Genomic DNA, 23,242 nt, shown 5'->3' with positions numbered 1-23,242 from the left:
ACCCGGGGAGGCAGCGGGAGAGCCTCGGGTGTTGTATGAGAGGGGCAGGGAAAGGTCTCGTGCCCTCACAGCATCGTTTGTGCCCAGACGAACTGACGGTGCCGCGGTACCGGACCGAGAAACCCTCCAAATCGCCACCACCTCCCCCTCCGCGCCGGAGCTTCCCCTCGTCCCACGGGCTGACCACGACCCGCAGCGGCGAAGTCATCGTCACCAGCAAGAAGGAGCCTGGGTTTATGAAGGTAGGGAGTGGGGCCGTGGGATGGCCGCCGGGCTGGACTGAGCGGACAACCAGCCCCGGCTCCCGGTGCCCCCCACCCCTCACCACCCTGCTCCCCCCTTGCAGAAGGCCGAGTCGGAGGAGCTGGAGACCCAGAAGCCCCAAGTGAAGCTGAGACGGACGGTGTCGGAGGTGGTCAGGCCGGCGTCCACCCCTCCCATCATCGCCTCTGCCATCAAAGACGACGACGACGAGGACCGCATCATCGCGGAGCTGGAGGTGAGCGCGGGAGGGGCTGCGGGATGCCCCAGCTTATCCGCACAGGAGGCGATGCCCACCCTGCCCACTCCGCTCACGCGTGGCACCTGTGGGGAACACCTTGGGATCGGGGCTGGGGAATGACATCCCACCGCAGTCGGCTTTCCCAGCCTCGTCTGCCTCCCGGCAGGAGCGCGGTGCCGTGGGGACAGGCAGCACCGAGCAGTTGCACCCTGCCGGACCCCTCGCCGGGTCCCGGGTGCCTGGTTCACTCTCTTCAGCGCTTCCATCTTGGGCTTCAAGCCAAACTCCTTGGTTTTTTAACACGAGGCAGCTTCAGCTGGGGGTTCGCTGGGGTCTGTGCGCAGGGCACCCTGCAGAGATCCCTCCAGAGATGCCGTCCTGAGGCTCTGAACACCCCGAGCTGGCTGTGCCCCGTGTTCTCCCCCGTTTGCTGCAGTCAAGGTGCCCTGGTGGGTCGTGGATGGTTTTCCCCACTGGTTTTCCCCCGGGAGGCCGGGGGACCGGCGATGCTGCCGGGAGCAGAGGGACGGGGTTGCCTTCGCGGCTGATAACAGCCCACGTTTCACTCACTGCCGACGGCTGCGGAGCCCCGGTCCTGGCATGACCATGGCAAGCATCCCCGCAGGCACGGGCTGCGTCATCGTGACCCGCAAGCCTCCCTCCTCCAACCCCCCGTGTTTGACTCCCCAGGTGTTTCAGAGAAGCTCAGCCTCCCCTTCCCTTCCCAAGCTCCGTTACGATCCGCTCGCGGCTGCCGTCTCCCCTGGGCACGCAGACACGTGGCCCAACGGAGCCTCCGTTGCAGCCGAAGGATGGAAGGTAACGGCTCGCTCCGAGCCACGATCCCTTCTCCTCCTGGCGGGCTGCACTTTAACCACCTCCTCTCCCACCTCTTTTTAACTCACTTCTGCTTCTTCCTCTGATTTAACAAACTAATGGCTTCTCTCCACTCCCTTGCTCACCGCCGCCGCGTGTACGGCACTGACACGGCACAGGACCGAGCACTAACCCCCGCGGCAGCATCACGGGGCTGCTGCGGCTCCCGCCAGGGCCAGATCCTGCAGCTACACTGATGGGAGGAAGGAAGGGGCCACCCCAGCCCCACGCTGGGCAGGGCACGGGGAGGGCTCACGGCACCCCAGCCCCACGCTGGGCACCCCAGCACCCCTGTCCCATGCTGGGCAGGGCACGGGGAGGGCTCACAGCAACCAGCCCCACGCTGGGCACCCCAGCACCCCAGTCCCACGCTGGGCAGGGCACGGGGAGGGCTCACGGCACCCCAGCCCCACGCTGGGCACCCCAGCACCCCAGTCCCATGCTGGGCAGGGCACGGGGAGGGCTCACAGCACCACAGCCCCACGCTAGGCACCCCAGCACCCCTGTCCCATGCTGGGCAGGGCACGGGGAGGGCTCGCCCCTCTCACGCCGCACCGGGTGCCTGGGGAGGGTGTCACTGGAAGGGGTGGCCGTGGCGGGTGGCGCATGCCATGCCCCGTGCAGGGACACCCCTCTCCACGTGCATGACGCGGACGGAAGGGGAAGGGCTGGACCGGAGGCCGGTGGCAGCTGGGACCCACGTGGCCTCGGCCCCATCACCCCTCCCGGCTGCTGGGCTGCCGAGAGGGCTCAGCCCGGCTCCCCCCGGGCCCTCCTGCCCTGGGCTCCGGGGTGGAGAGAGCGGGAGGAAAGGAAGGTGCCTGGAGAGAGGATGGGATGGAGCAGAGGATGCCCGGGGTGGAGGAACAAGAGCAGGACCGAGGGTGCTGCGGAGCCCTCGCTGGAAACCATCTAGTGAGGGGAGCACCGCCTCACCCAGGGCAGCTCAGCTGCTGGTGGGGGTCTGGGCGCGTTGCAGGGGTCCCGCTGGGTCCCTCCCCTCTCCTGGGAGACCCAGCACCAGGGCTGACGTGACCATGGCTGCCCCAGAGCAGCATCTCCTGTCCCTGCAGGCAAGGACCCCTCTCCCTGGAGCTCAGAAGGGTCCAGCCCCAGAGCTCCGCAGCCATCCCAGCACTCGCGTCTCCTTCCGTCTCTGCCCCGGGCGCTACTCAGACCCCTGGGGCTGGGCCAGGAGTGAGACACTGTGCCAGGGCACGCGTCCCCCCTGCCCATCCTGTGATGGGCACACAACCACCGTGTTGCCCTGCTCTGCCATGACCACGGAGCCGGTGCTGGCAGCACACGAAGCCCCCTGGCCAGGTCAGAGGCCCCATGGCTGCAGCTGCAGGGGGGCACCTCTTCTGCCAGAGCATCTCCCCAGCTCGCCTTCCCTCGCCTCCGCGGCGGGCACGGCTGGCCCTCGTCCTGCGGGCTCGTCACATCTCCCGTGGGGCAGGAACGGGGGGGCTGGGGGAGGAAGGACGGCGTTTTCTAGGTGACTTCTCGCTGCTCAGGGTTTTAAGGGTCAGGTCTGCTGCCCCTTGGCAGCTCGCTGGCGACGGCGTGGCCCCTGCCCGCTGCTCTGCTGGGAGTCCTGCGGGGCCAAGCAGCTCCGCTCTTGCACCAGTGCCCTGCCAGTTCATACCAGCATGGCAGAAATCCAAGCTGGACTGTAGCAGTCGGGTTTCCAAAGTCATTCGAGAGGTGCAGCAACACCAGCTTGTTCTTGCTAAAAACTCCAGGCAGGTTATTGCCAAAACCTCCCAGACCTAGGTTGTCTTCAGGACAGTAGAAAACCAGTCTCTGTCCGTGCTGTGGGCACCGGCGGGACGTCAGCGCTGGGCAGGAGGGAGCCGAGCATCTCCCTTCCCGGCTGAACACCTCCCTGCGGCGCTGCGATGCCCGGAGGCAGCGGCGATGGGGGACCCACGGAGTGTGTGCGGACACGTAGGGCTCCCCGGCAGCTCCCCGCTCCCCCCCGGCTCTTAATCTGTCTGAATTCTCTACCTAGGAGCCGCTGGCCCTGGCAGCCCCGGGGAGCAGGGCTTTCTCCCTCCCGCAGATTGTGCTCACCGAGTGGGTGTCTGAACCGCCGTCCCCCGAAGCCGAGCCGGAGGTGTGGGTGGAAACGGGCTGCTCGGAGCACGGGGAGCCGGCCGGCAGCCGAGGAGCAGGACGGCAGGGAAGGAAATCCCGTGCGTCTCCTGGCATCTCCGAAAAGTCTCCATCCCTGCTTGGGTACCCTCCAGCCTCAGCCCCGCAGCCCCCGAGCAGCCCATGGCGGGGCCGTGCCCACGCAGCAGCAGAGACTTGGAGGTTCCCTCCGTCCCCCAGCAAGGTTCCGTCTCTCCCAAAGCACGAACCGAGCCGGGCCGCGGGCGGAGAAGGAGGGGACGCTGCTCTGGACGCTGCCGGCAGGCACGATGGCGGCAGCAAGGCTTCTCGTGGAGCTCCCTCGGCTGCGCAGCCCCCTCGTCCCCGGGGAGCAGCCGCGGGTCCCGGCGCTGCCGAGGCGGTGCTCCCCTCCACCGGCGCAGGCGACAGGGGGGCCGATGCTGACCCCCGGCTCCCCGGTGCTGGGGACCCCCGAGGAGGAGCCAGGCAGAGCGTGCGGGAGGCATCGCTCCCTCCCGGAGACGCTGCTGGGGCTTGCGAACAAGCGCGGAGGGAGGACGCCTCGCCACCCCCAGCCTCGCCACCCCCAGCCTCGCCACCCCCAGCCTGCCCAGCACCAAATCCCGGAGCTTTCCCGGGCAGGGATCCAGCGCCGCGGGGGAGCGGATGGTCCCGGGCTGAGCACCCCCAGGAGCAGGATGCTGCTTCCTCCCGGCCAAGCCGTAGCGTGGCATCGCCGGGCAGAGGCGGCGTGGAGGGTGCCGGGGTGGGGGGCGAGGTGGCGGAGGGGCTCTGCAAAGGGCAGCTGTCCCCTCGCCGCTCCATGACTCTGCGCAGCAAGGAGATTTGTGAGGGCACGTACCGGAGACTGGATAGCCTGGAAGAAACGATCCGTGAGCTGGAAATAACCATCAGTGAGATCAGCAGCCATCCCTCGGCTGAATTTGTGTTCCCTAAAGAACTGCTAGGACAAGGAGGATCCAAGGACGCCAGCAGGAAGACCAGGGAAGGTCTGGGGGATCTCAAACACGGTAGCTGTGACGATGGGACTGCCCTGGACCTCAGTCAGGCCAAGGATGATGCTCCCGAGAGTCCGTCTCCAAGCAAGACCAAGCCTCCTCTGCTCCCCAAGCCGCAGCTCCCCCTCGACACGCCGCAGGTTTATTTTCCGTTCTCCCTCTCGCTGTGCCCTGCCCCGGACTCGCTCTGATGTCTCTCTTCCTCCACCTCTACCTGCTCCCTCTCCGTGACTCTACCTCCAGGCAGAGCCAAGGTGGAAAACACATCTCCCTTTTCTCCCTGTCGCTTGGACGGGTTGGGGAGGTGCAGGCAAGCATAGCACCAAATTACGCCCTGGCTATGCAGGATCTTCTTCCCTGGCAGGTTCTGGTGCTGAGCACGGGGCCGGTGTGAGGAAGCAGCACTCCTCATTTTTAGCACTTTTCTAACGAACGGCAGTTTGAGCGTGGCTGCAAAGCAGCAGCTGCTTCTCCTAATTCAATTACAGCGCGGGCTCCCCGAAGCCATCCAAATTGCTTTCTGCTGGAATCCGCGGGAGCTGAATAGCTGGGAAAAGAGGAGGGGAAAAAAACGCCCTCAGCCGCTCCGCCGTCAGCCTGCTCCTTTTTTAACAGTCAGCGCTGGGGAATAAATCTCCTTTTCATTTGCAGCAATTATCTCGGCCCCGGTTCTCGGCGACAGCGCGGCCCCGGTGCGGTGCTCCCGCTGGGTGCAGGGGCCGTCAAGTGGGTGTAGCTGCGGTTTCTCCTCCCGTCAGCTCCCGCCGGAGCCCGGCAGACTGAAGCGGAGCTGCGGGAGGGACTGACGGCCGGGGGCTGGCACGCGAGCGGGTGCGCACGAAGCGAAGCTCGGCTCGGGGTTCGGCGGGAGAGGCTGCGCAGCCGGGGCCGGCTCGGTCCCAAAAGCAGAGCGGGAGAGAGCAGGCTTCGTGCCGCCTTTCCAGGCTGCTGCGAGTTGGTTGCGAAGGCTGAGAGCCGGTGCCGGGGATGCTGGGGCAGCGGGGAAGGCGCGGTGCGGGCAGGAACTGGCTTCCCTTGTGCTGGGGGGTGCGGGAGTCCCCGTGTCCCGTCCACGGGACCCCCGAGGATCACAGAGCAGGGCAGGCAGCGCCGAGAGCCGTGCCTGCGCCGGGTTACCAACCTGGCCCGGTGCAAGAACCCGTTGGCTCAGTCCCGTCGGAGGTGCGGGGCTCCGCGTCGGCGCTGCCGGTTCTGCCTGCAGCAGCTGGTCCAGACCTGGCCCGGGGCAGGCAGGAGGCAGCGGTGATGGCGGGGAGAGGATCTGGGGGGTCGCAGGCAGTGGGGGGGACGCGTGGCGAGCCCGCGGCGTGCGGCACTGCCCGGGCTCCCGTGCGGGCACCGCTTCGGGGACCTGCGGTGCCAGGGGACGTGCGAGTAGGTACCGCTTCCCTCGCTGCTGCTCTCACAAGTCTCTGAATATCCATCTGCACACAGGGGGTTAATAAAAACCTCCGTATTCCCACTGCCGCCGTTTCCACCTGGAATCTGCTTCTGTCTGCCGTCGCCTCTTTTCCTTCCTCTTGGCCGTGCACCCCTGCCCCGGCGGGGATGCTCTCCCCCTGCCCTCGGTCTCCCGGTGTGTGCCGTGTCTGCCCCTGACGCCCCGTTTGCATTGCAGCGGTGGCTGTCGCTGAGTCCTGCCCGGTTTCCGAGCCAAAGCGCTGCCCGGTGAGGGCTCCTTTGGCACATGGAGCTGGTGACCCCGCGAGTTTGCCACCGTGGGCTGTCCGGGCAGGGATGGCACGGTGGTGCCGCAGGGGCTCGGCACAGCCCCAGGCACCCGATGCCCAGCCCTGGCAGTGCCCAGCTGCCAACGGTGCCGGTGTGGGCTTCCACCTGCCGGTTTTAACCCCCTTCCCCAAATTCTCTGTCCCGACAGAGCGGTGGCGTTTCCATCCCGGCCATGAAGGTGGTGAACCCGGCGTCCCGGCTGAAGCAGAGCCAGCAGGGCAGCCCCGACAAGAGCAAGCACATAAAGCAGCGGATGGAGTACATGCGGATCCAGGGCCAGCAGCAGGTAGCCTATCTCCAGCACCGGCCCGGCCGGCTCTCCGGGCAGCGGGGCGAGCCGCAGGCATCTCCCTCGCTGCCTCGTATGGGGCGAGGGTGAGGGTGGTGGGCAGGGGAGACCTCCTGGGTGCTGCTTTCAGGGACTGGGCTCTCTCGGTGCGTCCCTTCACCTTGGCTGAGCCCGGTGGGGCTGCGGCGCAGGGTGCAGGAGGGGCTCTCACCCCCACCTCTGCCTGGCGTGGTGGTGTCCATAGCTGGCTGCTGGGGACGAGGACATGACTGGGTGCTGAGAGTCCCAAACTCGTTACCAGTGTGGGGTGAGGAAGCCGGAGTCATTTGTCCCCCAGCCCTGTGTGCCACCGCTGCCCTGAGCCCCAGCGTTGGTCCCCTCGCCCTGAGGGACCCCCAAGACCTCCTCACAGAAGGTCTTGGCCGCGGAGATGAGCGCTGCAGAGCCAGGTGCTTGGCACGGGGGCTCCAAGGGGCTTCGCTTACCCGGGGCTGGGGCTGGCTGACCCGTCCCGGGAGGTTTTGGAGGACCAGGACCCTCCGTGCACCGCGACGCTGTGTCTGCAGAAGCAGCTCGTCCCGGGATGGGGGGGGTGGGACGCAGACAGGGTGATGGTACCGGGGTGGGGGGGCCACAGCAGCTGGAAGAGGAGCGCGATGGGATGGGATGGGATGGGATGGGATGGGATGGGATGGGATGGGATGGGATGGGATGGGATAGTGTGTGTCCCCCCCACCCAGCACCCACCCCTCTCCCATCCCGGGGGGCTGTTCCTGCCGTGGGCAGGGGGGCTCGCTCCCCTCCCGTCTTGCTGGTGGTGGCTCTCCAGCTCGCTCAGGCCACAGGCAAGGCAACCACGGCCAGTCCGCTGCCCTCCACCCCTCCTCTCCTCTCCCCCCCCGCCTCCGGCCCCCGCGGTGGGCAGCAGCACCACGAGGGGGTTCACCCCATCCCCCCCTCCCCGCTCTGTGTCTCAACCCCCTCCCTGAGCCCGGTGTTAACAAACACCCGAGAAACCCGATTTTGCTCATTCTTTTGGAGCCATAAACCACGTGGGATAAACTGGAGCTGGGCGGGGGGGGGCGGATTTCATGCAATTTGGGCAGATGTTGCGTGAGCAAAATGGGCACCTCGCTCCCCACCGGCTCTGGCAGTGGGCTCAGCCCCCCCTGTCCCCCCCCAGCTGCTCCGTCGCTGGGTCGGAGCCGTGCAGGTGCTGTGACCGTAACCGAGATGGTCCTGGGTTGGTGGTGGCACAGCCCTGGGCATGGTCCGTCTTCGAGGTCAGGGTCTCCCTGCCAGGCCCACCCCCCAAGCACACGTGGGTTTTCACACCCCTGCAGCATCAGGGAGAGGGGCGGGGGGGTCCCCTCTGTGTCCCCCCTGTGTCCCCCCCTCCAGGGCTGCCCCATGTGCTGGGGAGCAGAGAAATGCCGGCCGAAAGGGCTGTGCCGGAGCCCCGAGGGGCTGGGGGGCTGCTTCTGGCCCCAGACACCCCAGGGAGGCCACCGAGTCCCCCTTCCTGGAGGCCACGCACCCGCACCGTCCTGGCTGTCCGGTGTCACCATGCTCCTCCTCGCCCCCACCTCGGGGCACCCCGTGCCACCGTCGGTCCCTCAGCCTCTGGCACCCACCGGTGCCCTTGCTGGGGTGGTCGGACCAGGAGTTTTCCACGGCGCTTTCGCCCTTGCTGCCCTCCCTGTGCAGGATTTGACCTCCCCCTCCCACCCAGCAGCCCACCCCCCTGTGACAGGGGCAACGGGGGGGCTGCGGGAGCCCTCTCCCCATTCCAGGGGGGGGTTCTGAGCATCCTTCCCTCCCGGCTCCCTTTGGACCAGCGTGAGTAGGCTTGGGTCACGTCACTGCTGGTGCTGAGCACGCCAGCGCGGTGGGCTCAGGGACCAGGGTGGGCATCGTCACCTCTCGGAGGAGCCGGGGCTGCCGTGGGGCTGCCGTGGGGCTGCCATGGGGCTGCCCTGGCTCGGCGGAACGGCACGGCCGTGGCAGCCCCGGTGCCGGCCGGTGGAGCCGGGCGCTGTGCCGCGCGGCGTGCGCGCCCGGTCTAACGCTGCCCTTCTTGTCCCCCTCCCGCCTTTCTCCCCTCTCCCCTCCACCCGCCCGCCTCTGTGTGTGCCTGTCTGTCCACGTGTCCGTCTGTCCGTCCGTCTCTCTCTCGTCTCTCTCCTCCTCCTCCTCCTCTCGCGGACGTCCCCGTCCCATCCAGTAACGCGTGGGACCAGCTCATCTCGTGCTCTGTTTGTGGTGGACCTTTTCCAGCTGCTTGACCTCAGGCCTAACTCAATGCTGCTTCTGAACAAACTCCTGTTTGGTTCTTTGTTGGTTTTTTTTCTCCTTTTCCTTTTTTCTTCTTGCTTTTTTCCTTCCTTTTGTCTTTTTTTTTTAAAAAACTGTTGGACTTTCCTCCCCTTTCTCCTCCTCCTCCTCTTCCTTGAATCTTGCTTTTCTTTCTAGGCCGCTAGACCATCTAAAGAGGCTAGTGAGACTTCCCCCACGGTCTCAGAAAAACCCGCATCTGGCAGAACATCCATCCCCGTATTGACTTCCTTTGGGGCAAGGAACTCCTCCATCTCATTCTGAGCATCCTTGCCAGCTCCACCCAACCGCTCTCCTGCTCCTGGGGCCGGGCTTCTCTCTGCCTTGGGCTCCTCCTCCCTGGGACTTGTCTTCTTGAGGCACCTGGAGGGATCGCCACCCGTCCCTCTCTTTCTGTTCTTTCAATGTCTTGCTCCAATGTGGCCGACCTCGTGTCTCGCCTCTGCTCCGCCACGGCCCGACTTGTGTCTCGCCTCTGCTCCGCCACGGCCCGACTTCTGTCTCCCATCTCGCTCCGCAATGGCCAACCAGCCACTTTCTGTTTCTCTCTCTCTCTCTTTCTCCTCCCTTTTTCTTTTCTTTTTCCTTTTCCTTTCGGTTCGTTTGGGTTGCTGTTGGTTTGGTTTTTCTCCCTCCCCCTCCCACCCTGCCATTTTCTATTTATTTAAGAGCTCTCAGAGCTTCACCCCACCGCTTTCACCAGCTCCAAGCAAGGAGGACGCCGGGCAGCGCCCGACCCCGCTGCCTGTGCCAGCAGCACCCGTCCCACCGCGGAAAGGTGGGAAACAGCGGCTGCCGAAGATGCCCCCGCCACCCCCCGACCCGACCGCTCGCCCCCCGCCGCCGAGCATCCCGGCAGCCGCCACGCCGTCGCGCCCGGAGGAGACGATGCTCGGCGCTGCGGCCAGGTCTCGGTGGCCTTCGCTGGCCCAGGGCTCGGTGCCATGCCGGCGGGGTGGCGGTGCCACCGGCCGCCCGTCGCCCCCCAACCCCGGCTCTCCCCGGGAACGGGGGGCAATGCGAGGGCTGGGGAGCAGGGAGCTGGGAGCGGGGCCGCGGGGGGCCCGGCCGTGCCGGAGGGGCCGAAGGCTGAGGATGTGAAATGGGGAGGAGGGGGGCAAACGGGTCGAGCCGGGCTGCCCGGCACCCCCCGATGGGAACGTAGCACTTTAAATGGTCGCCTGGGTGGGCGCGGTGGCGGGGGTGGAGGGGTGCTGTGATGCCCGGGGGGGGGGGGGGTCCGACAGCATGGGGACACGCTGCCGGACCTCTGTCCCCTTCCCTTGGGGACAAGCAGGCAGAGCCTGGGGTCCCCGAGCCCCTCGCTGCGGCAGGGGGTGCCGGATGGAGACCCCACACCGCAGCCGCTCTCCCTGCCGTCCTTCCCCGGGGGAGCAGCCCCCAGCCCTGCCCAGCCCGGGGGGGTCCCCAGGGTGCGTGGCCAGGCGGTGCCCGTGTCCAGCACCCGCAGCACCGCCGGGCCGGGGCTGCGTGCGGGGCTGCGTGCGGGGCTGCATGGGCTCTGCCTGCGCCTGTACCGGCCGCGGTGCAGCACCAGATCGAATCACTCCTTTCGTTGGCTAGTTCGTCCTTGGGTTGGTTTTTTTTTTTATTATTATTCTTCCCCCCCCCCCCCCCCCACTCCTCTCTTTTTTTGTATATCAATCATTTTTGTACAGAAGAACGAGCCTTTTTTGAATAACAAAGAGAAAAAAGAAAAAAAAACAAAAAAACAAAACCATGATGCAATTTCTTTGGATTGCAAAAAGCAACTCTTTACATTTAAGTGAAGTGTCTTAACATTTTATATTGTTTTAAAAAATATATTTACATATTATATATATATAATATACGTAATATAAATATATATATAAATATTTAAAAAGAAAAGAAATGAATCTCTTCCCGTCTGGTATATTAGGGGGTGGCTTTGCTGCCCTGGTTAGGCTGTAGCTCCTCGTGGTTTTGAGAGGGTCGGTTCCTGGCGGCGTGGCGAGCCCCCGTGCCCAGTTCGCGTCCTCCCTCCAGCACCGTCCTTCTCCCGTCCCCGTCCCTCGCTGGAGCAGGGGCTGAAGGGGCCGGGGGCCCCCGGGGACGCCGGCGCCCGTGGGTGACGGCCCCGGGGTGCTGCAGCACCCACCTCCCGGCAGCAATAGCAGTCACTTGATGAGTTTGATTGAGTTTGTTTTTTTTAATTATTTTTTTCTTGGTACCAAAGTGAAACACTGTAGCAAAGCCGCAGCTTCTTATGGCCGGGATGGGGGGGTCGTCCCCCCCTTCCCTAGCCCCGTGACCCCCTCCGCAGCCTCCCCTTGACCCACACCCGTCCCGGTGCTCCCACGGGGCTGGACGTGCCACCCTCCGTCCTGCCAGCACCCATGGGGAGGAGACTCACAGACAGCCCCCCCCATTGCTGTCCTGGGGGTGTGGGGGTGACAAGTGCCACCCACCCCCCCCCCAGGGACAGCGCTGCGAAGGGGTCGGGGGGCTGTGGTTGGTGCAGCCCCATCCTGGTAGCACCCATGGGTGAGCCAGGACACCCATCCTGCTGGGAACAGACTGTTGGGGGGGGGTCCCATTCCCTTTGCTGCACCCCGGCTTTGTCCCAGGAGCCCCCTCCCAGGCATCGTGGGTGCCATGCTGGGGGACCCCCCCCACCTCTAGACCAGGAGGGTGGCACTGGGCGAGGGGGTGCACGGCGCTCGCTTGCACCCATTTCTTTCCCCCCCCCGCCCCGCTGCCCGTCAGGCTGGTTTCTCTGTGAGCGTGTCTCTGCGTGCGTGTGCGTCCGTCCTGTCGCGGCATCGTGCAACCGTCCGTCAGCGCCGAGCCCGGTGCCTTCGCTGAAGCAAGAGGACAAAAAAAAAAAAAAAAAAAATATAAACCAACAAACAAACAAAAAAACCAAACTTGATTCTGGTTTAAACCGGAAAACAAGGAGAAAAAAAAAAGGACAAAAAAAAAAAAGGAAAATGTTGCAAAAATGAGCCAAAAAAAGGAAAAAAAAAAAAAAAAAGCGCTGCCTGCATCGTGCATGTGTCGGAGGCGCCCGCTGCATGCGCACCCTGCTTTACTCGTCTGGATGTTGTTTAAAAAAGGCTACGACTTTTAAAAGGAAAAAAAAAAAAAAAAAGAAAAAAAAAAGAAAAAATAAATGCCTAATACTCTTTAGAGGCTGTTTTGGGGTTTCTACGCTGTCGTGTGTCTCTCAGCATGAATTTTCTTGTGAACTGTTTTAAAAGAAAAAAAAATAATTAAAAAAAAAAAACAAACAAAAAAAACCAAACCCAAAGCAAAGAGGCCTGGCACAGGGCGGAGGCGGGGGCCGGGGGGGGCTGGCCCCCCGCCGCCCCCGCCCTGTGCCCAGCGCTGTCCCTGTGTCGCCGTGATGCCATGGGTAGTTCTGTGCGCGACGTGACCATTGTGACTTGCAAACTCCGATGACAAAGGGTTGCTTTTTCTTTTCCCTCGACTACTTTTCTTTTCTATCAGAGTGTCCGGCTTTAATAAAATTCCTTTTTTTTTTTTTTGTCTCTATGGCACTTTTTTCCCCCCCTCCCAGTTTGGTCTCTTGCTGTGTCGCCGTGCTGGGGGTGGGGGTGGGACATCCCCAGCCCCCCCTGGTCCCACATCCCCTGGGGAGGGCTCAGTGGGTGCAGGGTGGGTCCATCTCCTCCCCCCCCAAGCTCCTAAAAAAGCCAGGATAAATCCTCCCCTGGATGCTGCCGGTGCTCCAGGACCTGCAAACGGGGCTGGGGCGGGGGGGGGGGGGGGGGGGGGGGGGGGGGGGGGGGCCATGTGCTGAACCCCCCCAAGCAATAACGGCAGGAAACCACCTCCTCCAATAACCAGTTTATTTCCAATATATAGACCAGGACTGGGGGGAGCGGCGCCCGAAGCGGGGTGCTTTGGTTGGGGGCTGGGGGGGGGGGGTGCAGGTTTGCATATACCGGCTCCGCAGCCGACTTGCATAACACGCTGGGGGGGTCGGGGGGGGCACATGCAGGAGGGTTTTTAAAAAGTCAACACTGGTCCAGCACGTCCCCTGGTCGGGGCTGGCCTCTCAGCTGAGCAAAACTTCTTAAAAAATCCTTATAAATCCTTTGTAATATGTTACACGGTCAGAGACAATATTTACAAAAATCAAAAAAAAAAAAAAAAAAAGGAAAAAACCCCAACTTTACAGCAAATATTTGCATAACGTATGAGAACGACACGGAGAAACAGTGACGTGACTTGGCATCCCCCCGCCGCGGCCACCCGTGGCACGTGTGGGTGCCGGCGAGGCTGGGGGTCCCCGCGTCCCCCCACCCCCCAGACCCCCTTCCTAAAGTGCTTCTGGCCTTGGGGGGGTGGGGGGAGGAATGGGAGCGGGGCTGGGGAGGGGGCCACGCCGGGTCCTGAGCTGCTGCCGGATGGTGGCTGCAGCTCACGGCGTTACAGGGGACAGCAGTGTCCCCCCCACTTTGTGCCACCCTTCTCGTGACACCCGCTCCCGTGCCACCACCCAGCCCAGGGGACCCCGTCCATCCCACCGAGGGCCACCCCAGCTCAGCCGCACCCCAGCGCAGACCCCAGACCCCGCGGTCCCCAGGGTCCCCAGCGCGGGGAAAGTCTCCGGCAGGGGCAAACGGCAGCACCCAGGGAAGCGCCCGCACTTCGCATCGCCGCGGCCGGGGACAGCAGGGCCACCACCGCCCGGGGTGGGGACAGTCCCCATGAGCCCCCCCCCAGCCCTCCTGGCACTGCCCGGGGTCCGGGGCACGATGGCTGCGGGCCGGGACCACCGCGGGACCCTGCTGGACCCCAGAGCAAGGGGGACAAGGTGGCTTTGTCCCCCCGCCCCGGGCGCAGGGACCACCGAGACTCGTTAAATAACAGCAGCTTGACCAGAGCACAATTAAATACAAGAACGAAGGCGAAGTCCTTAAATTAAACACTGGCTTGGAGTGGGGGGAGCCACGGGGGGGGGGGGGGGGGGTTATCTCGGGAGGTCAGAGACACTGGGGGAAGCGCAGCGGGGCCGGGGGGCTGCCCGGGGGGCTCTTGGTGCCCGGCATCTCGCCGGCAGCGCCGGGCTGTGCCGGGGTGGGTGCTGGCGGCCGGGCTTTGGTGGACTCCAGGCTGCTGAGCCCCGAGTCCTTGTCGTGACAGGGTCCCGGGGACACCTCCAGCCCCCGCGGCTCCTTCCACTCGTTGAAGTTGAGGTCCTTGAGCCCGCCGGGCACCCCCACGGTGTGCCGACGCCAGCTGCTCTTCTTGCGGCGGGTCTCGGGGGAGTGGGCTCGGCGCAGGCGGACCCCCATGTCGTCGGCAGAGGTTCGCAGGCGCTGCCGGAGCTGCTCCCGCAGGGAGGGTCGCCCGGGGGGGGCCCAGCCCTGGTCCTCGCCGGTGGGTGCCGGGGTCTCGCCGGCCGGCCGGGGCCGTCCCAGCTTCCTGCGGGCCAACGTGTCGCACTGGATGAGGCGGTGGGAGTTGAAGGAGGGGCGGCCGGGGGGGTCCTTGTCCTCGTCCCCAGTCCCCCCGGCCGCCTGCCCCGGCCGGGGCCGGGCACCCTCCCGGCTCTCCGTGTCCGTCTCCATGTGGCTGAGCTCGCTGCGCTCGTCGTCCGCCTCCTCCCCGCGGCTCCCGGCCACCGACTGCACCTCGGAGCACAAGCTGCGGTCCATGGTGGACAGGGTGGAGTAGCCCGACACGATGGAGCGGGTGTCCGGCGCCGGCTCCGACCCAGCACCCCCGCGCTCCAGGGTGCTCTCCCGCTCCATCCCAGCCGGGCTGGGGGCTGCCGGCTCGGCACCGGTGCCGCGGGGGGCTTTGCCGGGTGCTGGCAGGGTGGCCGTGGTCCCCTCATCCTCCTGCTCCCGAGCCAGGGTGTCCCTGCGCTCCGCGTCGTCGTCGGTGCTGCTCCCGACACCCTCGGCCTCTCTCTTCTTCCTCCTCTTGCGGGCAGCGGCCGAGACGAAGGGGACGGCGAGGAGCTCCCGGTGCGGCGGCGCCTTCCGCGACGGCCACGTGCCCTGAGGAGACGGTGACACCGGGGTCAGGGACATGCTCCGTGCCCCAGCCATCGCGTCCCTCCCCGCCAGCCCCCCACCCGGGACCCCCTCACCTTTGGTTTGGCGGAGCCGCTGCGGGTTGAGCCTGCAAAGCAGAGCAGAGAGGGGGGGGTTAGCCAGGCGCCGGGGGTGGGCACGTCCTGGGGAGGGGGTTTGGTGGGTAGAGCTGGGGGATGCTGCTCCGTTCCCCCAAACTGGGATGGGGACATGGCAGGGCCACCGGACCGGCTGGCCCCTGGCAGGGCTGCCAGCGCCGAGTGGGTTTGTGTGCCAGCAGCTGCAGGAGGTGCCGGGAGGCTGGGGGGGCTCCGGTGGGTGCACGGGGGTCCGTGGCACTGCTCACCCACTGGCGAGGAGTGGGGATCAGGGGGGGGGAGACACACAGGCACACGGTCAGGAAATACAGCCAGGACCCCAGCAGCAGGACCCCCAACCCTCCCACAGCCCCGGGGCACAGAGGGGACCGGGGCTGGGCACAGCACTGCCACCGCCACGTCACCGAGACGGGGCACAGGGAGCCGGCTTGATACCACATCCAGCCTCGGAGCGAGGTCTGGGATGGGCTGGGACAGCCATGGGGCTGCCCCGGCTCCCCGGGGGGGTTAGGGGACAGGTGGGGACACGGGGGTGACAGGCAGCCCTGGCCCCGCCGCCGTGGTGTGAAGGACAAGGACAAGACGACAGACACCCTCTCCCGCCCCGCACGCCCCGGGTTGGGGTTAGCAGCTGCTGACGACGAGAGAGGGGGAGGCAGAAAGGGGGTGCTGACCCTCCCGGGGCACTGGGACCCCCACACCCTGGTGTCTGGGTGTGCCGGTCCCAGGACACGCAGCACCCATCCCTGCCAGGAGACGCCACAGCAGCCCCAGTGCCACCGGCCAGCGATGTGGGACAACCAGGGTTAAAGGACTAGGGGCTTCCCAGGGGCTCAGCCAGCCCTGGCGATGCTGGGGACCCTGGGGACAGTGGTCCGGCAGGAGAGGGCCCCCTCCCCTCCCGCTGCCCCCCTCTGCTCCCGCTCTCTCGTGGTCACCCGGAGGAGTTAGCGCGTGAGCAATGCACCCAGGATCAACACTGTACCCGCTCTAGCTCTCGAGGAGGTCCGCTGGAGGAGGAAGAGGAGGAGGAGGAGGAAGAGGACAGCACAGAGAAGTTCAAGGAAAGAACGTAAGAAATCAGTCGAACATCAAAGTCTCCCGGTCTCCGGGTTGGCAGCGCGGGCTGGCACGGGGGGAGCGGGCGCGGGCGGGGGTCCCGCAGGCTGCCGGGCGTGCAGAGGGACGAGGAGCAGCCACCGGAGAGCAGGGTGACGGGAGAGGGTGGGAAGGGGGCTCTGCCGGCACCCGCGGGGGGATGCCCCCGCTTTCCCGTGAGGAGGGTGCTGGGACGTCCCGTGGGTTTGCCACGGCGAGCCGGGCCGGGTGTCCACGGGGGGATGGAGCAGCCGGAGAGGTGCCCCGGGGTGCCCCGGTGCCCGGTCCGGAGGTGTCGGTGCCACGGGCGCTGCTCCTCACCTGCGGCATCGCCGGGCGCCGCGGTCCTGCCGATGTTGGGGAGCAGGTACTCGATGTTGGGCACGGACTGAGCCTCCTTCTCCTCCACGGGGGTCTGCGAGGGGAGGGGACGTGGCGGTCAGGCGGCTGCCGGCAGCACCCCGGCTCCCAACCGGGGCTCTGTGCCCCCACCGCCCCACAACGAGACCCCCCGGGGGGGACGGGACTCACCTTCTCGCCCTTGTCCTCCTTGTCGCTGAAGAACCAGTCCGACTGTGGGGGGAGATGGGAGAGGGGTTAGGGACCAGTGGGGAGCGACGGGAGCCTGGTGTGGCCTCCAGCCACGCCGATGCCCGCCGATGCCACTCACGTGCTGGATGAGGGTCTCCACGATCTTGTAGCGGTCGGGCATGTGTGTCACCATGTCGGTCATGTTGTCCTCGGACGTCCGCACCAGCGTGGGGCCGAACACCAGGGCCAGGTTTCGGGGCTCCATCTGCAACCAGAGCTGGGCTTAGAGCCTGCCCAGGGCCACCCCTCCACGTTCGCTGCTCCATCAGGCACCATCTCCCTTCCCACCCCGCCACGAGCTGCGGCTCAGCCCACGCTGGGGGAGCTCAAGGTGGGGCAGGGGTCCGGGAGAGGTGGGGGCAGGGGTCCAGGAGAGCCCCCGGTGCCTGGGGCCGATGCCCAGGGTGGGCGGATGGTACCTTGTTCTTCTCCGAGTGGTCAGCGATGGTCTTCAGGTGACCCACCAGGAACTTGAGCGTCTCGTAGTAATGACCTGGCAGGTCCCGGATCTGCGGGGAGGCACTCGGTCACCTCTCCGCTCACCCCCCCCACCTTTCCCACCCACGCCAGCTCCCCAAGGGGGGCTCCAGGGCTGTGCCCCCCAGCCCCTGCCCATCTCCCTACCAGCTTCCGCAGCGTCCTCATCCTCTCGCTGGCGTCCTCTATCCGGTTGGCCTCGATGAAGTCATTGTACTTATCTGAACGCAGGACACAGGGGGGGTCAGAGCCACGTGGAGAGGAGAGGGCACCCCCGGGGCCAGGGACCCCCGGAAGCACCAGACAGAGATGCTGGGGAGGGGGCTGGGGGTGCTGCTTCCATCCCACTGGGATGTGGGGGGAGGACAAGGACACGAGCTGGCCCAGGGGACTCAGGGAGGAGGGGGTCTGCAGAGCCCCCCGCCTTGGGTGGGCACTGGCTCGCTCTGTCACAGGCTCTGGGGACCTGTCCCCAACGCAGGGACGGGTGACGGGCTCTGGGGCTGCCGGTCAGCCCAGTATCAGCCATTGACACGTGGCCAGTGGCACGGGGTCGTCTGTGGCCGTGCCGGGGGTCCCGACGGGCCCGGGGGCAGCGCGCGGCCGGGCGCAGCGACTCACCGTCGGTGAAGAGCGGCTCGGGCAGCTTTCGGAAGAAGGATTTCAACAGGCTGCTGATGACGTTCAGGTCCTGCCACCGCTGCGGGGAGAGAGGGGGCTGCTCAGGGGGACCACGCCGGGCAAACCCAGGTGCCAGCGGGAGAAAGTCCCCAAGCCAGGGGAGCCCCAGGCCACCGATGCCGAGGGGGACACCAGCCAGCACCACCGTGGCTGTGCGGTCGGCAGGGCGGCTGTCCCCACCCGGCGTCTGGCAGGGACACTCTGTGTCACAGCAGCAATGTGGCGAGATGCAAGGGGACAAATGTGTCCCCAAGCTGCCACCTACACTGCTGCCACCGACCGCCAGGCGGCCCTGCCACGCCAGGGAAGGTCACGGCCATGGGGATCGGGATGATGATGGAGAGAGGGATGGTGATGGACACAGGGATGGGGACAGAGCCACGGGACCAGGACAACAGCCCCGAGAGCATCCCAGGGGCATGGGGACAGGGATGGACAGAGGGATGGGGACAGAGCCGTGGGACCAGGACAACAGCCCCGAGAGCATCCCAGAGGCAGGGGGACAGGGGGGACAGAGCCATGGGACCAGGACAACAGCCCCGAGAGCATCCCAGAGGCAGGGGGACAGGGATGGGGATAGGGATGGGGACAGGGATGGAGATAAGGATGGGACAGGGGTGGGGACAAGGATGGCGATAAGGATGGGGACAGGGATGGGGACAGAGCCACGGGACCAGGACAACAGCCCTGAGAGCATCCCAGAGGCATGGGGACGGGGATGGGGACAGGCACGGGGACAGGGATGGGGACAGAGCCATGGGACCAGGACAACAGCCCTGAAAGCATCCCAGAGGCATGGGGACGGGGATGGGGACAGGCACGGGGACAGGGATGGGGACAGAGCCACGGGACCAGGACAACAGCCCTGAAAGCATCCCAGAGGCATGGGGACAAGGATGGACACAGGGGTGGGGACAGAGCCACGGGACCAGGACAACAGCCCCGAGAGCATCCCAGAGGCATGAGGATAGGGATGGGGACAAGGATGGGGATAAGGCTGGGGACAGGGATGGGGACAGGGACACGCAGCCCGCCCTGCCCTCACCTCGTCCTGCAGGTTGATCTCGGTGGCTCCCTTGTTGAGCTGCTCCTGCAGGCTGGACACCACCGCGTTGTTCCCGGGCACGCGGTAGATGCCCATGTACTCCAGCCCTCGGTCCTCCACCACCTTGCAGCAGGCTTCGACGATCAGGGGGACGTTCTGAGGGGACAGGGAGGGGGTGACGGGCGTGCCGGGGCCGTGCGGGGTCCCCAGGGGCTGGCACCACCAGCGTGGCCGTACCTTGTTGTCCGGGGCGGGCTGGCAGTCCTCCAGCCTCACACCGAAGGCCCTGGGCACAGATTTCTTGTTCTTTTTCATGATGTTGATGCCCCACGGGGCTTTTTGGGAGCTGCTCTCATCTGGGGAGAAAAACCCACAGGATCATCTGCTAACGAGCCAGGACAAATGGGAAGAGCATCCCCGCTGCCCTACGGGGATGAGCGTGATGGCAGCCCTGGGGTGAGGCACCCCACGCCCCGCAAAGCCCCCCCAGCTTTGCCCCACGCCGCAGGGCTGGGACCCACCTTTCGTGACAGCCGCATCCTGCCTCGGGGACCGGGGTGCGCTGGTTCCTGTCGGCTTCAGGAACTCGGCTCGGATCCCCAGCCCACGAGAGCCCTTGGGCGAGGAATCGGGCTTGGCGCCCGCTGGGCTGCGGGGAGAGCGGGGGGCTCAGGTGGGGCACGGCCGGGGGGCACCAGCCCGGTGCAAAACCTCCTGGCAAACGCTGGCATCTGCCCAGCAGCCTACCCGTGCTCCCGGGGCTGCACCCCACGCCGGGTGATGGGAACCCCTGGGGAGCACTGAGCCGCCTTCACCCTTTGCTCGGTGCCAGTTTGGCTGGACCGGACCCTGCCGGCACCGAGTGAAGCCGGGTGCAGCCGGCACCTCCAGCGCCCGCGACACTGGCTTTGCTCCACCACTTTAAAACTGAGGTGAGGCTATGAGGATGAGGAGGGGACTGGAGCATCTCTCCTGCGAGGAGAGGCTGAGGGAGCTGGGCTTGTTCAGCCTGGAGAAGAGAAGGCTGAGAGGGGACCTTCAAAATGCCTCTAAATATCTGCAGGGTGGGGGTCAGGAGGACGGGGCCAGACTCTTTTCAGTGGTGCCCAGTGACAGGACAAAGGGCAACGGGCACAAACTGGAGCAGAGGAAGCTCCAGCTGCACCCGAGGAAGAACTTCTTCCCTCTGAGGGTGACGGAGCCCTGGCCCAGGCTGCCCAGGGAGGCTGTGGAGTCTCCTTCTCTGGAGATATTCCAGCCCCGCCTGGCCGCGGTGCTGTGCAGCCTGCTCTGGGTGACCCTGCTTGGGCAGGGGGTTGGGCTGGGTGACCCCCAGAGGTCCCTTCCAACCCCCACCATGCTGGGATTCTGGGATTCTGTGAATAAAGCTGCTCGGGGGGCTCGGTGCCCACCGCCCTGGCTCCGTACCTCACTTTCCGGTAGTCGTTTAACTTCTTGTTGATAAGCGCTTGGCTGGCAAAACCGGGGTCCTGGGGAGGCAGAGAGAAGAGGGGAAGGGGGAGCTTGAGCAGCGCGTCCGCCGGAAGCCCCGGGCGAGTCCACGCTCTGCCAGGCGCCGTGCGGGGTCCGGCAACACCGGGCGAGGGCAGGGCCAGGTCCCCGCTGCCCCGAAACCGCCGGTGCTCGCCGCCGTCTGCGGTGCTCCCGGCCGCGGCGCGGGGCGGCACGCGGGGTCCGAGCCGGCCGCAGAGGCTCGGGCACGGGCGCATCCCTCGGCAGCGCGCGCAGCTCCGTCTGCCCGCGCCAGGCGCAGCTGCCGCACCGCGCGGCATCCAACGACACGCGCCCATCGCCGCCCGCCCGGCAGCACCGCGGGCCCCAGACGGCTCCACGTGCTCCGGCACCTTCCCCGCGCCGACGCTGCCGGCCCCGCCGAGCCCCCGGCACCCTCCGGAGCGGGGCTGCGCCGCAGAGAACCAGAGACCGCTCCAAGCTCAACGCACCCTCCAGGGTCGGAGCCTGCCACCACCCCGGCACAGACGCCGCAACCAAACGCGGCCGTCCCGGCACCGCGGCGAGACAGCGTGCGGCCAGCCCAGCGCCGGCACATCCAGCCCCGCGGATCCTCCGCTGCAGCCTGCGGCCCCGGGGAGCAGCTCTCCCCCTCTCAGACCCGAGCAACCCATCGCACAGACCACGACCGCCCGGCACCGATCCGGCGCCAGCCCCGGCAGCGCCACACAGTCACCAAGCCCAACGCCGGCAGGGACCTCCCCGCCAAACCTCTCTCTCCGCACAACGGAGACGCACCGCACCGCGGCAGAGCCACGCACGCTCCTCAACCGAACGCCGGCCGGCGGATCCGGCACCGACCCCGCCATGGAAGCGCCGGAGAGCCACCGGCGCATCCCATCCCGGCCGAGGCCGGCGAAGCCATGCTCTTCTTGGACACCACGGCACCCACGAGCCCCTGTGCACCCCTGGGTGCACGGCACGGGACCAGCGAGCCCCACGCCGGCCGGCCACGCAGGGGAAGCAGCACAAGGCAAAGAGCCGGAGAGAGCCGAGGCGGTTAGCGCCGGGAGAGCCAGAGGCAGCCGGGAGCCCCATGTGGCTCTCACCTCGCCCTCGGCCTTGCTGTTCTCCCTGATGACTTTGATCCAGGCCAGCATGTCTTCCCGATCCTCTGCCTGAAAGAGATATTCACAGAAGTCAGCGGTCGTCAGGCGGAAGACGTGCTTCCTCTTGGTCTCGCTGTAGGAGATGTCCACCAGGCACGCTCGGATGCTGATCGGCGGCTCCTCCTCACCTGGGGCCGGGGCGCAGGTCACCGCCTCCCGCCTGTCCTTGCCCAGGTACAGCGAGTGGGTGCGCAGCACGGCGAAGACGCGCTTCCACTGCCGGATGCCTCCACCGACCTTCTGCGGGGAGAGGGGACGGGGCACGGACCTCAGGGACGCTCGCGGCGGCGGGGAGCGGTGTCGGCATCCCCTCCCCTCCCGCATCGCCGGCCGGGCTCGGGGTGGGGTGGGGGGCACCCGCCTACCTTCCCCTTTTTGGTGAGGATCTGCTTGCAGTGGAGCCAGCCCTCCTTCCTCACGGCGCTGAACGGGACGTCCGAGAGGTCGGAGGTTGAGTGTCTTTTGGAGCGGGCGTCTTCGGCTGTGCCGAGGCTGTCCAGGGACTGCGGCGGGACCGCAGGGCACAGTTGGGGTGATGCCATCGGCACCCCCCGCTCCGCCGGTGTCCCAGCCAGGCAGAGCAACCCTGGGCTACCCTCCGATAGAGGTACCCAGGCAGGGGACACCCCCGGGACCCCCAACCCTTGCCGTCACCCAACACTCACCCCATCGGTGAAGAAGCTCCTCAGCATGCGGAGGCTGGGGACCCGGCTGGGCATCCTCCTGGGGGGAGAGCACCCCCGTGAGCGGGATGGTGGGGAAGGGACGGGGCCCACGCGCTGGTGGGACCGGGGTGGGGGGTTCCAGCTCTACCTTAGGATCTTCCCCTCGTCCCGAAACGCGTTCAGACCGTCGTCGCAGGACTTGGAGCGCTCGGTGGTGATGGCCAGGAGGTAGGACGAGCGGCGCCCGGCCTTGATGCTGCCTGCGAGGGCATGGGGCTGAGCTCCAGGACCCAGACCCACCCCATCCCGTCCATCCGCGGCCCCCCCACCAGACCCCCGCCCCAGCACTCACTGCAGTCCTGGGAGTAGTGCCGGCTCAGGGCGAAGGCGAAGGTGGGCGAGGAGGGGCTGGTGGCGACGGCGGGCGCCGAGTTCATGGCGCTGGAGACCACCGAGGAGGCGGGGATGTGCTTCGCCTTCAGGTCGATGCTGGGGCTGGTGGGTTCATCTGGGAGAGGGGTGGGCAGCGTTGCAGGAGGGGTCGGGGCAGTACGGGGGGACTAAGTCCATGCCAGGACCCCCCCCAGCACTCCTGGCAGAGGGGAGGGTCTGCAGGTGCCCGGGCTGGGCTAGGGGACACGCTCCCACCCCCAGCAAAGCCAGAAGCCGCCGGTGCACCCAGACCCTCGCACAGAGCAACGCCGCAGCCCCCCCACCCACCCCATCCCCTCCCTCTCCATCCAGCCCCGGGGTCCCTCCCTGGGAGCACGCACAGGGCAGAGCTGGTGGCTCCCCCAGACCCATTTGGGTCCCCCCAGGCAGAGGTGGCCGGGCAGGGAGGTCTCAAGCCGGACGAGGAGTGGGTCATCCCAGACACGTCCCTGTCCCTGCTTCGGGCAGGGCTCCAGTTCACACCCAGCTGTGCCCAGTAAGGGGTACCAGGGGCTGGGCAGGGGGTGCAGGACAAGAGAGGGAGGGATGAGGCTGCCCAAGCCCAAACTC

At 66.4% G+C, this 23,242-nt stretch overlaps 3 protein-coding genes across 21 annotated transcripts in view; 2 read left to right on the top strand and 1 right to left on the bottom strand.

The window, feature by feature from the left end:
* Positions 1–12,415, top strand: part of SRCIN1 (SRC kinase signaling inhibitor 1) — an 84,365-nt gene extending 71,950 nt beyond the window's left edge. For 9 of the 15 annotated variants that reach the window (XM_075443464.1, XM_075443462.1, XM_075443468.1 and 6 more), the window contains 4 exons: positions 72–242; positions 347–499; positions 6,416–6,553; positions 9,560–12,415. In XM_075443464.1, coding sequence (XP_075299579.1) covers positions 72–242; positions 347–499; positions 6,416–6,553; positions 9,560–10,110 — 1,013 coding nt within the window. In that variant the 3' untranslated portion in view covers positions 10,111–12,415. Of the gene's footprint in view, positions 1–71; positions 243–346; positions 500–6,415; positions 6,554–8,780 lie in introns of all 15 variants that reach the window. The other 6 variants (XM_075443465.1, XM_075443463.1, XM_075443471.1 and 3 more) reach the window with 5 other exon arrangements.
* On the top strand, positions 3,299–5,758 carry LOC142364190 (uncharacterized). The gene is made up of 2 exons (XM_075443333.1): positions 3,299–3,328; positions 3,393–5,758. Exons 1-2 carry the CDS (start codon positions 3,299–3,301, stop codon positions 4,704–4,706), a joined length of 1,344 nt encoding a protein of 447 aa, XP_075299448.1. The 3' UTR covers positions 4,707–5,758.
* A 339-nt stretch (positions 12,416–12,754) lies between the features above and the next one.
* Positions 12,755–23,242, bottom strand: part of ARHGAP23 (Rho GTPase activating protein 23) — a 39,964-nt gene continuing 29,476 nt past the window's right edge. For 2 of the 5 annotated variants that reach the window (XM_075443627.1, XM_075443625.1), the window contains exons 8-24: positions 22,593–22,748; positions 22,389–22,500; positions 22,241–22,298; positions 21,941–22,078; positions 21,516–21,815; positions 20,362–20,423; positions 19,455–19,582; positions 19,171–19,289; positions 18,934–19,089; positions 17,829–17,907; positions 17,355–17,428; positions 17,150–17,239; positions 16,810–16,935; positions 16,671–16,712; positions 16,461–16,554; positions 15,000–15,031; positions 12,755–14,907 (exon numbers count right to left, since the gene is read on the bottom strand). In XM_075443627.1, coding sequence (XP_075299742.1) covers positions 13,885–14,907; positions 15,000–15,031; positions 16,461–16,554; positions 16,671–16,712; positions 16,810–16,935; positions 17,150–17,239; positions 17,355–17,428; positions 17,829–17,907; positions 18,934–19,089; positions 19,171–19,289; positions 19,455–19,582; positions 20,362–20,423; positions 21,516–21,815; positions 21,941–22,078; positions 22,241–22,298; positions 22,389–22,500; positions 22,593–22,748 — 2,789 coding nt within the window. In that variant the 3' untranslated portion in view covers positions 12,755–13,884. The remainder of the gene's footprint in view (positions 14,908–14,999; positions 15,032–16,460; positions 16,555–16,670; positions 16,713–16,809; positions 16,936–17,149; positions 17,240–17,354; positions 17,429–17,828; positions 17,908–18,933; positions 19,090–19,170; positions 19,290–19,454; positions 19,583–20,361; positions 20,424–21,515; positions 21,816–21,940; positions 22,079–22,240; positions 22,299–22,388; positions 22,501–22,592; positions 22,749–23,242) is intronic. The other 3 variants (XM_075443628.1, XM_075443626.1, XM_075443629.1) reach the window with 3 other exon arrangements.

Source organism: Opisthocomus hoazin, chromosome 26, assembly GCF_030867145.1.
Source record: "Opisthocomus hoazin isolate bOpiHoa1 chromosome 26, bOpiHoa1.hap1, whole genome shotgun sequence".
Taxonomy (NCBI): domain Eukaryota; kingdom Metazoa; phylum Chordata; class Aves; order Opisthocomiformes; family Opisthocomidae; genus Opisthocomus; species Opisthocomus hoazin.
The sequence above is the reverse complement of the archived record's forward strand: the minus strand, read 5'-3'. Positions and strand labels throughout refer to the sequence as shown.

Excerpts from the sequence above, each read along its gene's own strand:
- LOC142364190 (XM_075443333.1), top strand. The coding sequence starts at position 3,299 with ATGGGGGACCCACGGAGTGTGTGCGGACAC. Across the intron at positions 3,329-3,392 it reads CACGGAGTGTGTGCGGACAC|GAGCCGCTGGCCCTGGCAGC; the intron begins GTAGGGCTCCCC and ends TTCTCTACCTAG.